This window comes from Chanodichthys erythropterus, chromosome 9 (genome assembly GCF_024489055.1).
Source record: "Chanodichthys erythropterus isolate Z2021 chromosome 9, ASM2448905v1, whole genome shotgun sequence".
Classification (NCBI taxonomy): Eukaryota; Metazoa; Chordata; class Actinopteri; order Cypriniformes; family Xenocyprididae; genus Chanodichthys; species Chanodichthys erythropterus.
In genome coordinates this window covers 15,539,649-15,554,510 of record NC_090229.1, presented here as the reverse complement: position 1 = coordinate 15,554,510, position 14,862 = coordinate 15,539,649, and the positions used below count along the sequence as shown (strand labels likewise).

Sequence of the window (14,862 nt, the reverse complement as noted above, 5' to 3'; positions counted from 1 at the left end):
GTGGGATATGAAGCTGCCTGAAGTGTACATATGAAGTAGACTCTGTCAAAATCGGGGGAGCGAGTGTCTGTCTATATAAACTTCCCTCGTCCACTTCACAAAGTGTAACGCGCTTCAAAATGGCGGCAGGGATTCCCCCAAGGGGAAGTGCTTAGGGAAGTTTGTGAGTGCTTGTCTAAAACTGGAGTGGAATGCAGCCTTGAGCGCACCTGACGTCGTAAACACAACTTCCCAGGAGGTCTTGAATTTTTTGCACACAATGTGCAGTGTAAAACCGTGAGCATGCATTTACACATCTCACTGATTCAGTATTCCTCAAAATGAATAAACACAGTATAATGCAAACTCAGCATATATTTTGCAAACCTGCAAAAATTGAATGTTAAATAATACTAATATACTTTATGTATTTAATACCACTCTATTAACTAATATTTTTGCTACTAACTTTCGATGGTCCAATTCAACAATACCATAAGCAAAAAATGGCTGAAATATGAGTGTTGAACTTTCCTCTCCTGCTTCCTATTCTTCTACAATCCAGAATGATAAAGAGCTGCGCCCTCTAATGTACAGCCGTGAATTTGCATTTCCTTCAGCCTGAGACTTATTCATTTCGCTTTTTGTGTGAAAAGGCCTTTACATTTACCAAATTTTTTTTGTTGTTTTTGTTATTAAAAAATAAACAAACCCAGCCCAGGTCAGAAAAGGCAACACAAATAATAACAACAAAACACATCACTTTCTATAAAAAGTAACTAATTAATGCAATTAGTAAAATTTTAAGGGAGTAGCACAATACTGTAAAGCAATACTTTTAAAAGTAACTTTCCCCAACACTGGTCTAGAGACATGTTTTTAAAGTAGATCTTCTTGAGTGCCATGTTTTTAAAAGGCTGTGTCAGGTGTAAGACATTGCAAAATATTCAAGCGCAATGGTCAAACTCGTCTCTCTAGCACACACACACACAAAAAAAAGAAAACTATAGAAAAACAGCACAGTGGAATGCAAAAATGTGTTCTGTCACAAGCTTTTGGGCTATTAAATATGTTTGTCAGTCCCTAGCCAGAGTGAGAGTTGTCTGTTTAAAAAATATGGTATTTTGAAGTAAATTTCCAAAATGTCTGCTAATTTTCAGCCTTTGCACTGGCAGCGGGTGAGTGTAGTCAGTGCAGTGGGTGAGCAGCAGAGGGTGCGAAAAAAGAGAGTTAATGTCGTCATATGTGAATCATCTGATAAAAAGCCCCAGGGAAACTGATGGACAGCTCATGATATATGAGCCTTAAATTATGCAAAATACATGTGTGATGACTGCAAACGATTTAGATCAGCTCGAGGGAAAAAATAGGCAGAAAGTTGAACTTGATTTTATATGAGAGAAATAAATGTATTTTATAAAAGTAATACAAAAACAGTGGCATTTAGTGTCAGATTACTTATAGAAATTGTAATGTATAGCTGTCACATTGTTCCACTCTGGTGCTTTGTGCTCGCGGTCGCAAACATGCAGCTTCAATCATTCATAAATATGCCATAAAATAGTTAAGTGCTACTCTATATCTTGGTAAAAAGGACTGACAGTAACAAGAGCTGATCAAATCTCTTATAGTACAGATGGAGTTTTGAGACAGTGAGTGGATTTTTTAGGCCTAGTTCACATTGACGGCACGATGTGAGCCTGCTGTTGCAGTTTCAAAGCTGCTTTTTCACATACACTGTGTTGCTGGTGAGTGTGGTGTGAATTCAGAGAAAAAATTTGCATATAATTCTTGTCAGGTGTTGTTCTACAGATATGCACCTGTTCATTTATAGTAAGTCATTACATGTGATAATATATATATGTTATATGAAAGAAAATGAAGATTTTGTGTGTGTGTGTGTTTTCTCTATTTCTCTATTAAAGTGACTGTTCACCCACAAATGAAAATACTGTCATCATTTACTCATAACTATGTTTTTCCAAACTTGTATGAGATCTTTCTTCTGCACAACACAAAATATATTTTGAAAAATGTCACAATGTCCTCACAGTTTAAGTTAATGAGGTCCAGTGCTGTTTTGGATGATCTCACTGGCATTCATAATGTACAAAAAAAGTTAAAACATCTTTTAAAATGTCTTTTGCATTCTGTCGCTGTCATACAGGTATGTAAAATTCCATTCCGAACCCTTCCAAACCTTTTGAACAAAAATGAACTTTCTTCCCTTTTGGAATTGAACCTTTTCAAACAAAACAGAACTGCATGGTTTCCTTTCCTCTTTTCTTCTGTCTATCTAGGGCAGGTCGTTGTTTAACCGTTTGATCAGCTGACTGCATGTCTCCTCCCACGAGTTCAAATCTCATTAAAGCGTGCAGTTCATCTCTCTCCTCCAACAATCTGCTCTTCACTCTTCTTTCTTTACCTTTTTCTTTCTCGTTCCCTCACTCTCGATCACGCTGTATCCAGTATATTACAGTCTCCACAGTGCATTCGATTTTGGGGAGAGGACTTTGAAAATGAGAAAGTGCACTCTGGAGAGCAGAGGGGTGACAGAAAAAGATGCAGGACAGTTTCATTGTGTTACGTTGTTGTCAGGAGACTTTAATTGTTTCTGATTTATTATAATGTAGAGTCAAGTACAGAGAAAGACAGAGAGAGAGAGAGAGAGAAAGAGGAGAAAAGAAAGTCTGTTGCCCTGTTTTTGTCTAGTTCTTTTGTCACAAGCACTGTCAGCCATCACAGGAATGAAAGATTTTGTGACAGAACAGCACTAATGACAGAGCTCTCTTTGAGGTGTTTCCCTCTGTCTTTCTCACTTCAAGTCTGTCAGGTTTCTCTCTCTTTCTCTGAGAGCCTGTCAAAACAAACAATAATCAAGGCAATACATGATATGTGTGTTTTTATTCTGACTGATATCCTAATTAGCTGCCGTTCTAATGAACCACAAGCTCGGGTCAGGTTTACTGCTTTAAATCCCATGATTGACAGAAGTTGTGAATCCCAATCTCTGCTATTTTAGTCTTCTTGACAGTACTTCAATCAAACATATCACCGTCAAAAAGATCCAAGAGTTCAGAGCAAGAGGGAAGGCTTGAACTTTGAGTAATGAGACAGCCGTAGACAGACCATTCACAAACATCAGGAAGCACTCAGGAACTGATTTGTTACCTATTGATCTGATGTTAGATGCAAAATGTCAAAGGCTGCTGTGTGCAGAGGGTGTGTGTCAGGGTACAGTTGAAGAGGCGTCACGATCAGAGCAATTTCCGAATTTCATCATAGCTCTGCCTTTACAATGAGTTTGTTCACACTACCATCTGCTGGAGTCAAGTGGTACAGCAAACACTACCAATTGTGTTTTAAGTGCTGTCCATGCTGGCTGAAAGATTCTTAAATAATAAACTCTCAAAAAGAATCAAGATGTTTATGATAAGGATGAATGTTAAGGAAGTTTAACCTTCCAAAACTATTAATCGTACAATACACTTTTTGTTTGAATACTGTCTACACACATAGATAGATAGATAGATAGATAGATAGATAGATAGATAGATAGATAGATAGATAGATAGATAGATAGATAGATAGATAGATAGATAGATAGATAGATAGATAGATAGATAGATAGATAGATAGATAGATAGAATTATGTATGACAAAACTCAGCTCAGTCGTTTCAGTATATGTGAATCTAATCTATTCCTGACATCTGGGTTCTATAGCCTCTCCATCAGTCCATTCTGAGTGTCCATGAGATGGGTCACATGACTGACTTCCGCCCCTGCTCTGCTCAAAGTGTACTACACAAATCCTGTAGGCCTCCAGCAAAACAATGAGGATGTTCTTGCATGTGAAGAAGATCATCAGCTGGTTGAGAACATTCTCACGTATCATGAGGTACAAACGGTAAATTAGGAAAGGTCCATCCTGCATACCCACTGTTAGGAGAAGGCTCCAGACTTCACTAGAGCAGCAGGAAACAGTCCAGCCAGCTCGCCCATGCTGGGTGGCCTCTGGCTGATCTTCCTCCTGGACCTTGGGACGGCTGGTCTGGGTAAGAACAAGAGGAAACTGCATCAAGGCCCAGGAGAACAAACTTAGCCCAACAATGATCACGGCCTGCTTGGTTTTCACTTGTGGCTCCTTAAAAGTGTCAAATATGTCCAGGATATCAGCTCCAAGCCCCACGTAAACCATGAGGAGTTGGGATAGCTGGTCACGTGACATGTCGCCCTTCGGCATCAGCCAGCGGCCCAGAACCAAAACGATCAACATGGTCTGCTCCAGAGCCTCCACCCAGTTCTCAGGATCAAGTTCCGCCAACCCCTGTCTCACACACACACACAAATAGGCTAATCACCATGGTAACAGACCAGACTGTGAGAGCACACAGCGCGACTGTGATAATTTGAATGGATGAATCAAAAATGTTGTTAAGATGTTATTGTAATACCAGATTAAAAAGGTTCAAACAGTTTATAAGAAAAAATAAATGCTTTGACTCATTGGAGTGCCTGAACAAAAGATCCATTGGAGGATTAACTTAATGAAATAGGACAACTGAGATGATATGGTTTCCCAAAAAGCTTTTCAGTAAAGTAACTGATTAGCTTTTGCAGCATATTCTTACAAAAATATCCTGTGAGCTTTCCACCCACCTGAACTCAAGAAAAAGAAAAGATTACAATCAATATTAGAAATATTCCGATTTAAAGCTGTCAGGAGGATATAGAGGTAAAGTCTAGGGATATTAGGGATAGGGATAAAGCCGGGATATTGAAAAAAACTATAATTTATATTAACATGATCTCTAGTGAGTTTAAGATAATTTTGACAGAGCCAAACAAACCTGGCAATTCATAGTTTTCATGTGACGTCACACCCTTATAGGAACACCCACTAGGAGGGCAAAAAAGGCTTTCCTCCATTGCCTGCCAACAGTGTGAAGAACGTGGATTTTACCCCCCAGTACACGATTTTTAATTTTAATTGGGCTAGTTTTGGTCTAGTTTTGAGTAGTAAATGGGTGGGTTTTGTTGTGAAAATCTGCCAACCCTCCCCACCAGTTATTGAGATATTTCATTAATTTATTGAGTTCATTCGAATATTAAGCATTTCAGCAAAGACAGCTGATGGATATACTGTCATTAAATTTGTTGTTAAACTTTATCAGCAGGGTTGCCAGGTTTTCACAACAAAACCAATCCAATTGCTACTCAAAACTAGCCCAAAACTAGCCCAATCGCGTTTCAGGGGGGTCCCCTTTTTGGCAGGGTTCCCCTGGTAAAATTTGCATTCCAGAGGCTAAATATCATGTTATTTTGGGTCGCTTCAACCCACGGACATGAAAAACAACCGACGGTAACAGCGTTAAAGTAGCCCAATGTCATGGGAAAACAGCAGACTTGGCAACACTGTTAATCAGTATTAGAGAACAATGCCATTAAAGGGATAGTTCACCCAAAAATGAAAATTTGATGTTTATCTGCTTACCCCCAGTGCATCCAAGATGTAGGTGACTTTTTTTCTTCAGTCGAACGCAAATTATGATTTTTAACTGCAACCGCTTCCGTCTGTCAGTCAAATAATAGCAGTAGATGGGAACTTCGACTATAACAGTAAATAAAACTTGCTTAGACAAATCAAAATTAAAACCTGCGGCTCGTGACGACACATTAATGTCCTAAGACACGAAACGATCGGTTTGTGCGAGAAACCGAACATTATTTATATAATTTTTACCTCTAATACACCACTATGTCCAACTGCGTTCAGCTTCCTGTTAGTGAGGTCAAAAAACGCGTTCTGAAGACGGAATTGATGTCTCGCCCATATACTTCAATGAGCGCGAGACATCACTTCCGTTGTCAGAGCGCGATCAGACCTCACTAGCCGGAAGCTGAACGAAGTTGGACATAGTGGTGTATTAGAGGTAAAAAATTATATAAATACTGTTCGGTTTCTCGCACAAACCGATCGTTTCGTGTCTTAGGACATTAATGTGCCGTCACGAGCCGCAGGGTTTAATTTGGATTTGTCTATGGAAGTTTTTTCGACTCTTATTGTTCAAGTTCCCAATCACTGCTATTATTTGACTGACAGACGGCAGCGGTTGCAGTTAAAAATCATAATTTGCGTTCGCCTGAAGAAAAAAAGTCATCTACATCTTGGATGCCCTGGGGGTAAGCAGATAAACATCAAATTTTCATTTTTGGGTGAACTATCCCTTTAATTGGCTAATATACAGGTGCTGGTCATATAATTAGAATATCATGAAAAAGTTCGTTTTTTTATTGTAAATTATTTTTTAAAATTAAACTTTCATATATTCTAGATTCCCTACATGTAAAGTAAAACATTTCAAAAGTTTTTTTTATTTTTTTTATTTTGATGATTAGAGCATACAGCTCATGAAAGTGCAAAATCCAGTATCTCAAAATATTAGAATATTTCCTAAGATCAATCAAAAAATGGATTTTCAAAACAGAAAAATTCAAGTTATTTAAAGTATGTTCATTTGTGCACTCAATGCTTGGTCGGCAGCACATATTACAGCAAATGACTTGCTCCTAGCACAAATTACAGCATCAGTGAAGTGTGGCATGGATGAGATCAGCCTGTGGCACTGCTGAGGCACTATTGAGCCTTCAGATCATCTGTATATTGTTGGATCGACTGTTTCTCATCTTTCACTTGAAAATATCCCATAGATTCAGGGGTCAGGCATGTTGGTTGGCCAATAAAACACAGTAATATCATGGTCAGCAAACCACTTGGAAGTGGTTTTTGCACTGTGGGCAGGTGCTAAAGTCCTGCTGGAAAAGGAAATCAGCATCTCCATAAAGCTTATCAGCAGATGGAAGCATAAAGTGCTCCAAAATCTCCTGGAAGATAGCTGCACTGACTTTGCACTTGATAAAACACAATGGACCAACACCAGCAGACGTCATGACCCCCCAAATCATTACTAACTTCAGAAACTTCACACTAGACTTCAAGTAGCTTGGATTCTGTGCCTCTTCAGTCTTCCTTCAGACCATGATTTCAACATGAAATGCAAAATTTACTTTTATCTAAAAAGAGGACTTTTGACCACTGTTCACTGTCCAGTTCTTTTTCTCCTTAACCCAGGTAAGATGCTTCTGACGTTGTTTCTGTTTCAGAAGTGGCTTGGTAGTCCTTTTCCTGAAGATGTCTGAGTGTGGTGACTCTTGATGTGCTGACTCCGGCTTCATTCGACTTATTGTAAAGCTCTCCCAAGTGTTTGAATCAGCTTTACTTAACAGTATTCTCAAGCTTGTGGTCATCCTTGTTGCTTGTGCACCTTTGCCTACCCAATTTCTTCCTTCTAGTCAACTTTGCATTTAATATGCTTTGATACATCACTCTGTAAACAGCCACCCCATTCAGGAATGACCATCTGTGACTTGCTCTCTTTGTGGAGGGTGTCAATGATTGTCTCCTGGACCATTGCCAAGTCAGCAGTCTTCCCCATTAGTGTGGTTTCAAAGAACAAGAGATACCTGAAATTTATACTGTAGGGATGGTTATTTAATGAAACTCAAATGTAAATATTCTAATATTTTGAGATACTGGATTTTGGACTTTCATGAGCTGTACGCTCTAATCATCAAAATTAAAAAAAAATAAATAAATTAAAAAAAAACTTTTGAAATGTTTTACTTTACATGTAGGGAATCTAGAATATATGAAAGTTTCAGTTTTAAAAATAAATTACAATAAAAAAATGAACTTTTTCAAGATATTCTAATTATATGACCAGCACCTGTACAGTCAGACAACATAAAGATATAAAAGTCATTTTATATCTAAAACAAAAATTAAGAAAATATTTGGGAACTTTTACTTCATTCTCATAACTTTTTTTTTCTTAAAAAGATTCTAATCTAGATTATAATCCTGAAAGAAGTTATTGGACAAGCTTCAGTGCCTTTTAGAGTCAAATTTTGCAATGAAGACATTTAAAAAGCTGTGCCTGAATCTTTCCCTATAGGCCCTGAAAACTCCTTTAGTCATAAGTCAGTGTTACAGGAAACCGCCATGTTCAGATCCATGGTGGTATGATTATTAGTGTGTGGGTTTGTCATTTTTGTACAATTCACACAGGTCAAAGGTGAAACTGAGCTCTCTACCACTCCTAATCTATTAATCTTCTGCATGAATTGTTTCCCCCAGAATTGCAGACATTTTAGAGAAAACAGTCTGCTTTCCAGGCATGAATCAATTTCCATCCAAGCATTTTATGTTTATTGCTTTCTCAGAAAAATGAGTACTGAAACATCCAATGCAGCAGAGAGAGGAGAGAGAGATTCTAAGTGATTTTGTACAAAGCTGAACTTATTTTAACTGGTCAAGCCTGAGTTTTATTGCTAACGATTGTTTTCCACCCACCATTGTTAGCGGGATCTGGGAGAAGAATTGCGGGTCAGAGTTTGTGGTCGAGTTGATGGGCAAATTGGACTGTAGGAGGTTCAGTTCCAGGAACCAGACTGATGGAATCACAGTGCTCAGATAGAGAAACACCATAGGCGAGAACCTGCAGAAGAGTGAAAGAAACATCACATTAATGGATGGGACTGATTTGCTTAAACTTTGCTTTCTACTTAGTAAAGCCGCCAAATAGTTCTATGTGTGTCAGATGCATCTGATTGGGTGGTAAAGCTGGGTCAAACTACAGAGTCCAGTGCTTCAGGCACACCAGCCCAACGCAGACTGCAAATTACTCCCATTAGCTATGCAAATCCCCACTGACACAGGCAAGCCTCTCTAAAGAGCACAGAGACTTCAAAGTGTAGTGTGCAGGAGAGAGATAGTATGCATAGAAAAGTAATACGGCAGAGAAAGAGAGTTAGAAAGGTTCAGATGGAGATCATGGTAGAGTGAAGGGGATGATGAGAAAGAAGAAGGGAGGGAGGATGTTCTCAGCAAGTCCTCTGTCCATGTCAGTGGGAGGGTAGAGTCTCATTAATAAATTTCCTAGAACAGCAATCTCAATGTACATACTTTTCTTAAAGTCTGATTGAACGCAATCATGTGCTGCTCTGTGTGAATGCAAAGGTTGCGAAGGCAAAGGTAGTTTTTCTCCATCACTGTGTTGAGAGAAAGGGTTATTATTATCACCCGTCCCCACAAGACAGACTGAAGTGCAGAGTTTGAAGAAACGAAAATATAATTTCCCACATTCTCGTTAGCGTTAATCATGGAACCCTGCTTCTAAGCCATGTGTCTTTTTATACCAGGACGTCTGGAGTAACTCAGTAGTTATTTTAAAAAGGCAAAACAGATTCTCTTTATTTCTGAGAGTGTCAAGACAATTGGCAAGGCTATTTTTGCCAAACACAACATGTCCTACACAGTCAGTGAAAAGAGTCCTTAATAGGATAGTTCACCAAAAAGGAAAAAGTCTGTCATCATTTACTCACCCACATGTTGTTCCAAACTAATATTATTTTCTTTCTTCCACAAAAGATGTTATTTCTATGATAAAGTGTTCGTTGTTTGGTGAATTATACCTTTTTTTTATCGTTGGTCAGGTCAGAGAACTGAAAAATCTGTTTGTAAGTGACTGTCTTGCTATTAATGTTCAACATTTTTTGCTTACACTACTGTTTAAAAGTTTGGGGTCAGTAAGATTTTTTTTTTCTTGTTTTTTAAAAGAAATGCATTTTTAATCATTAAGGATGCAGTAAATTGATCAAAAGTGACAGTAAAGACATTTATAATGTTACAAAATACTTTCTATTCATCAAAGAATCCTGAAAAATATTTATCAAGGCTTCCACAACAACATGAAGCTGCACAACTGTTTTCAATATTGATAATAATAAGAAATGCTTCTTGAAAACCAAATCAGCACATTAGAATGATTTCTGAAGACTGAAGAAATTCAGCTTTGCCATCACAAGAATAAATTACATTTTAAAATATATTAAAATAGAAAAGATATTTTAAATTGTAATATTATTTCCCAGTATTACAGTTTTACTGTATTTTTGATCAAATAAACACAGCCTTGGTGATTATAAGTGACTTTTTTCAATTTTTCAGTTTTTTTTTTTTTTTTTAAATAATAAGTCAAAAAAATGTTGCAATATATATACAATTGTATTTTATGGCAATATGCACTAATATTTGTAGAATTCTGAACAAATGTATGCTGTGTCTATGATAGAACTATGATAACATACAGTAACCTCACCATTTCCATTCTGCATTACGTGTGTATTTGATTGTGACTGCCATCTCGACCCCGAGCAGTGCCACACCCGTCAGCAGCAGCCAATAGGAGGGCTCGCCTGTCACTTCCACCACACGCCACACCGTCAGGACGCCATGCACCGCGAACAGGAAGCGACTCAGAAGAGCCAATAGGATGTTCAGAACCCGGCACATTGTCCAGTCAATGCAGCCTGAACCATGCAGACAAGACTGAAGGGCAAAGAATATTTTTTTAATATGATGCATTTTTAGTCTATAAATGGAATATTTAAAATACAACATGTGCACCTAAAACATTCTTTAATGAAGCATTATTCAATTTTGAATTATTCATTTAATAATTGGATAAATGGTTCATATATAAATGAAAAAATAATAAGTAAATAAATAAACAAAATACACATCTGAAAGTTTCTTACTGAACTGATCAGGATTGTACACCATTAAAACCCTGTGTAAACAAAAGCTTAATATTAGACGAGTCACACACTACCAATAAGACAACTTACTAATGAAAATTACTTAAATGTCAATGCAGAAATATAAAATTTAGTACTTACTTTCAGTGAGTTCAGCCAAAGGATCCAGATTCAAATACTCAAGTGACTTTTAGAAAATATATTCCACTTGCTTTCAGATTACCAAAACTAAAGCTCCTACCATATCCACAACCCTCTGTCTACCCCTAAGTTGGAGGCAGTCCTTTTAACTGCAAACACAACTTATCCCCCGTGAGGTTTCAGGGACTGTGAGTGGATGTGTGTGGGTGTGTGTGTGTGTGTCTCTATCTTGTCTAGATAAAAAGCAGTCTTTTGGGAAAGAGTAGGAAGGTGTGTGTGCGCCTGCAAATGAGTGTTTGTGTGCATTTTGAGGTAATTGTGACTGAACATGTCACAGATAACACATCCTGTGTATGATCATCCATTATGATGTCATCCTTAAGGGCCCCAAGAACAAAGTTATCTTCAATGAGGAGCCAGTCTTTCAGGCGGCATTTTCAGACACCCTGATTTCACCATGCCAGAGTAGTACCACCCAAAATCATGGGCAGTGATAAGACACCTCCACAGAAAAACATGCTGCAACCTTTACAACTGCCAAGGGATCAAATGCAATTGAGAATCGGTTATTGTGATTTTCTTTAAAGTTTTGAACATAACATAACAAAAAGACTAATTATTGACACTGTCACAATTCTCAGTCTTCATGTTTTTTGTTTATAGGGTTAGTTCGCCCAAAAATGAAAATTATGTCATTAATGACTCACCCGTAATGACAGTCGTAGTTTTTGTTATTTTTGGACCAAAATGTATTTTTGATGCTTCAAAAACTTCTAACTAACCCACTGATGTCACATGGACTACTTTGATGATGTTTTTATTACCTTTCTGGACATGGACAGTCTACCGTACAAACACTTTGATTGGAGGGACAGAAAGCTCTCGGACTAAAGCTAAAATATCTTAAACTGTGCTCCGAAGATGAACGGGTTTACGTGATGTTACGGGTTTGGAACGACATGAGGGTGAGTCATTAATGACATAATTTTCATTTTTGGGTGAACTAACCCTTCAACTACTTGTACATAAGCTATGTTTTTGTAACTATAATTATGCAACAGTTCAATAAACATTGAGAGAGATTGAATGAACAATACTGAGTGACTTGCATTTCAAACAGATACGTTGTATTTTGTCTTGCATTTTAGACAGTTACGCACATCGGTTGTGTGTCTCCAAGCAACACACAATAATGGCGTTACCTTCCTGAATGAATGAGTTTTTGAACAAATCTACTGAGTGAATAATTCAATGACTTGGTTGAGGAAATAATGATTCACTCATTATTCCGAAAAGTGCTTCTCAACACTCAAATGGAGGCTTTCTTGTTTCCTTGCTCCTCCATCCTCCATCCTGTGACCCTGAAACTGATAAAAGTTAGCATGAAGGACATCTCAATTCTCTAATTGCACCAAGAGAAGGCTAGGAACGAGGAGTGAGGAAGCTTCAAGGATACACAGATGTATGCAGAAGTCTTTCTTATTGAAAAACTTGTGTATAAATGTGTATAAATTCTCCTCCCCTTTCACATCTGTCACAATAATTATAATTTATGTTTTACCACAGATTAAAGGTGATAAAGAGGATATTTTCGTCGACTGAGAAACCAAAGACTGTTAGTGAGTTTTTGAAATGAGCGCAACCCCCCCTCCTTTCGAGGGAACGCCTCCCAAAACTTGTGCACGAGTATTGGAACACGAGTGTTTACCACTGGAATTCGCTGTGTCGTATTAGTGGATTCATTATGTCGGACTCACCGCAGGTAACTCATAATCTGCAGTTGTTACTCCTGTCTCCAGACAAAAACATCACATGCGGCGCCTGTGGAGTGTGGAAAGTTACTGGAGCGCGCAGCCGCACTCGTCTCTCACAAGGAACGTCATGGCAGTGATTGACAAGCCAGAGGGCCAATCCGCACACGTCTCTCACAAGGAACGTCACGGCAGTGATTGACAAGCCAGAGGGCCAATCGTTTACGCGATGATCATCCGCCCTCATTTTTTTCCTTGCATCCTTCCCTCACTTCCTAAGTGACAGGAAGGAAAGGGAGCAAGGCAAGGAAACGAGGACACACAAATAAGAAATGAGAAGCACCCCTATAGTTACTTTGTTCATGAATGAATCAGTTGAATGAATGATTCAAATGACTCACACATAAACATTTGTTAGTCGCCACCTACTGGCGAAACAATGTAACCTGCAGAAAGAGTATAGCATTCTGATATTCATACCTATAATCATACTGACATAATCATGAAGTAGTGCATTATTTAATAATAATTTTACAGATCATATTACTCTTCCAGGCAAAAAACATTTCCCCTACCCATGTGTGATTAAATGCACAGTTGGATTCATGATCATGTGACTTTTCATTAAAGGTTCTCAAACGTACGTTTTTTCTCAGAACACCACATTCAAATATCATGACATTGTTCACTGCGTTATTCAAAACCGTTGAATCACTAGAGCAGTTTCTTAACTAATTTAACTTAACTTACTTTTATTTAAGTAAGTTACGTCGTATTTAACATGAAATGATCAAAGAACTGTACTTTGTTGCATGTTTAGTACAGTACAGTATGTTGTACTTGTGAGTTTTTAATGTCAACTATGTTTACACTTTTTCTGTTTAGGACCCAAAATCAAATGTATTCCGCTGAATTAGTGTCAGTCTATGTGTTATGTGGTGCCACCTACAGGAATGTCTATGACAAGACAGACTCCATCACACCACACAATAAATCTAGAGCATGGCACACACTACATCAGAAGTGAACATTTGTTTAGGGAGGACAGGCTGTCAGGGGGGGGATTCAGGTGAAGACAAACTATGTTTGTGGATGGATTGAGTGGCCATTTATTTTGGTCATTAAGAAATCCATCCCTGCTCCTAGCTAGGCCCATCAACCTCACTACCCACTGCTATTTATGGACCCTCTCAGAGTGCTTCTGTCATTCTCCTTCATGAAATCATCAGCATTTTCATGAAGGGAGAGGATGGGAAAATGCCCACACTTTCAGATCTCTCTCAGGGGAGGGCTGGATATCTGTGAATGATAGAATAGCTTTTGAAGAAATGATCCATCAGCATTCAGTTGCCTTTATAGTCTCCTCAGCAGAGGCTGTCTGTGATGTAGGATGCTGTCAGTGACTTTATATAGGCTATGAGATAAAAACATCAGAGGTTCGATTTTTGGATGTACATGAATGTATGTATACACAGAACACCCAGTCATAGAAACACTGCTGACAACAAATAACATTGACAGAAACAGGTTATGCGTTAATCAATATCATTATTGGTCCAGTGCTTAACCCAACCTTACAGTAATGTATATTGTGTTAATAAAATTAAAACATGTGATGCATTTATATATAAAGCGAGTACTGCACTGCATTCGAAACTAAATATCAAACAAGTGGCTTCTGAAGAATGATACTTTACCTTTAATATCACATTTTTAAAATTATTGTTAACCACATTCCCAAGATAATTTCATTTTTATGGATGTGTAAAGTCTTTTACCAAGGTGTCCTAGTATAGTCTCACTATATTTGACAACCAGAATATGACTAAATATCTTTTTGTCATAATTTTAAAAAGAAAATTTCTAATATATATTGATTGTTATATGTGTGGGCTTTTTTTTTTTTTTTTTTTCAATAGATACAGTTAGAGGCAGGATGAGCATGAAGTATGAACTCAAATATCATCTGATAATGTAATACCAACATTTTGCCACAGGGAAGCAGTCTCTAATCGAAGGAGACAGTTTGGGGAGCTCAGCATTGCTTGTACTATTTGAATTACCATGACCAAAGGATTGGACCCTCTTTCAATAACTGAACTGATTTTTCTCTCTTGATCCTCTAATGGGCTGGATTGAAGCCAGCAGTCTGAATGGAGCAGATGCCAGCTGGAATTCATCCACCCACTTCATATAGCGATCAGCACTAATGAGGAAGATGAGGATCATTTCAAATATTACGTGGGGCCACTGGTATTTTTCTTATAATCTGATTCTACATTCAAAGAAAAAAAGTCAACAAATATAGATAATGCAAATTGGGTACTTCA

At 37.9% G+C, this 14,862-nt stretch overlaps 1 protein-coding gene across 1 annotated transcript; it reads right to left on the bottom strand.

Moving 5' to 3' along the window:
• Positions 1-1,344: 1,344 nt before the first annotated feature.
• On the bottom strand, positions 1,345-11,859 carry LOC137026353 (transmembrane protein 26). Its single transcript, XM_067393660.1, has 5 exons — positions 10,782-11,859; positions 10,641-10,672; positions 10,202-10,431; positions 8,395-8,539; positions 1,345-4,308 (listed from the first exon to the last, which is right to left on the bottom strand). Exons 3-5 carry the CDS (start codon positions 10,393-10,395, stop codon positions 3,679-3,681), a joined length of 969 nt encoding a protein of 322 aa, XP_067249761.1. The 5' UTR covers positions 10,396-10,431; positions 10,641-10,672; positions 10,782-11,859; the 3' UTR covers positions 1,345-3,678.
• Positions 11,860-14,862: the final 3,003 nt, after the last annotated feature.

Bases quoted from the DNA above. Each gene is read 5' to 3' on its own strand.
- LOC137026353 (XM_067393660.1), bottom strand. From the start codon at position 10,395: ATGTGCCGGGTTCTGAACATCCTATTGGCTCTTCTGAGTCGCTTCCTG. The intron at 8,540-10,201 runs GTGAGGTTACTG...ACTCTTCTGCAG, and splicing joins CGTAATGCAGAATGGAAATG to GTTCTCGCCTATGGTGTTTC. The intron at 4,309-8,394 runs GTGGGTGGAAAA...TGTGTGAGACAG, and splicing joins CCCAGATCCCGCTAACAATG to GGGTTGGCGGAACTTGATCC.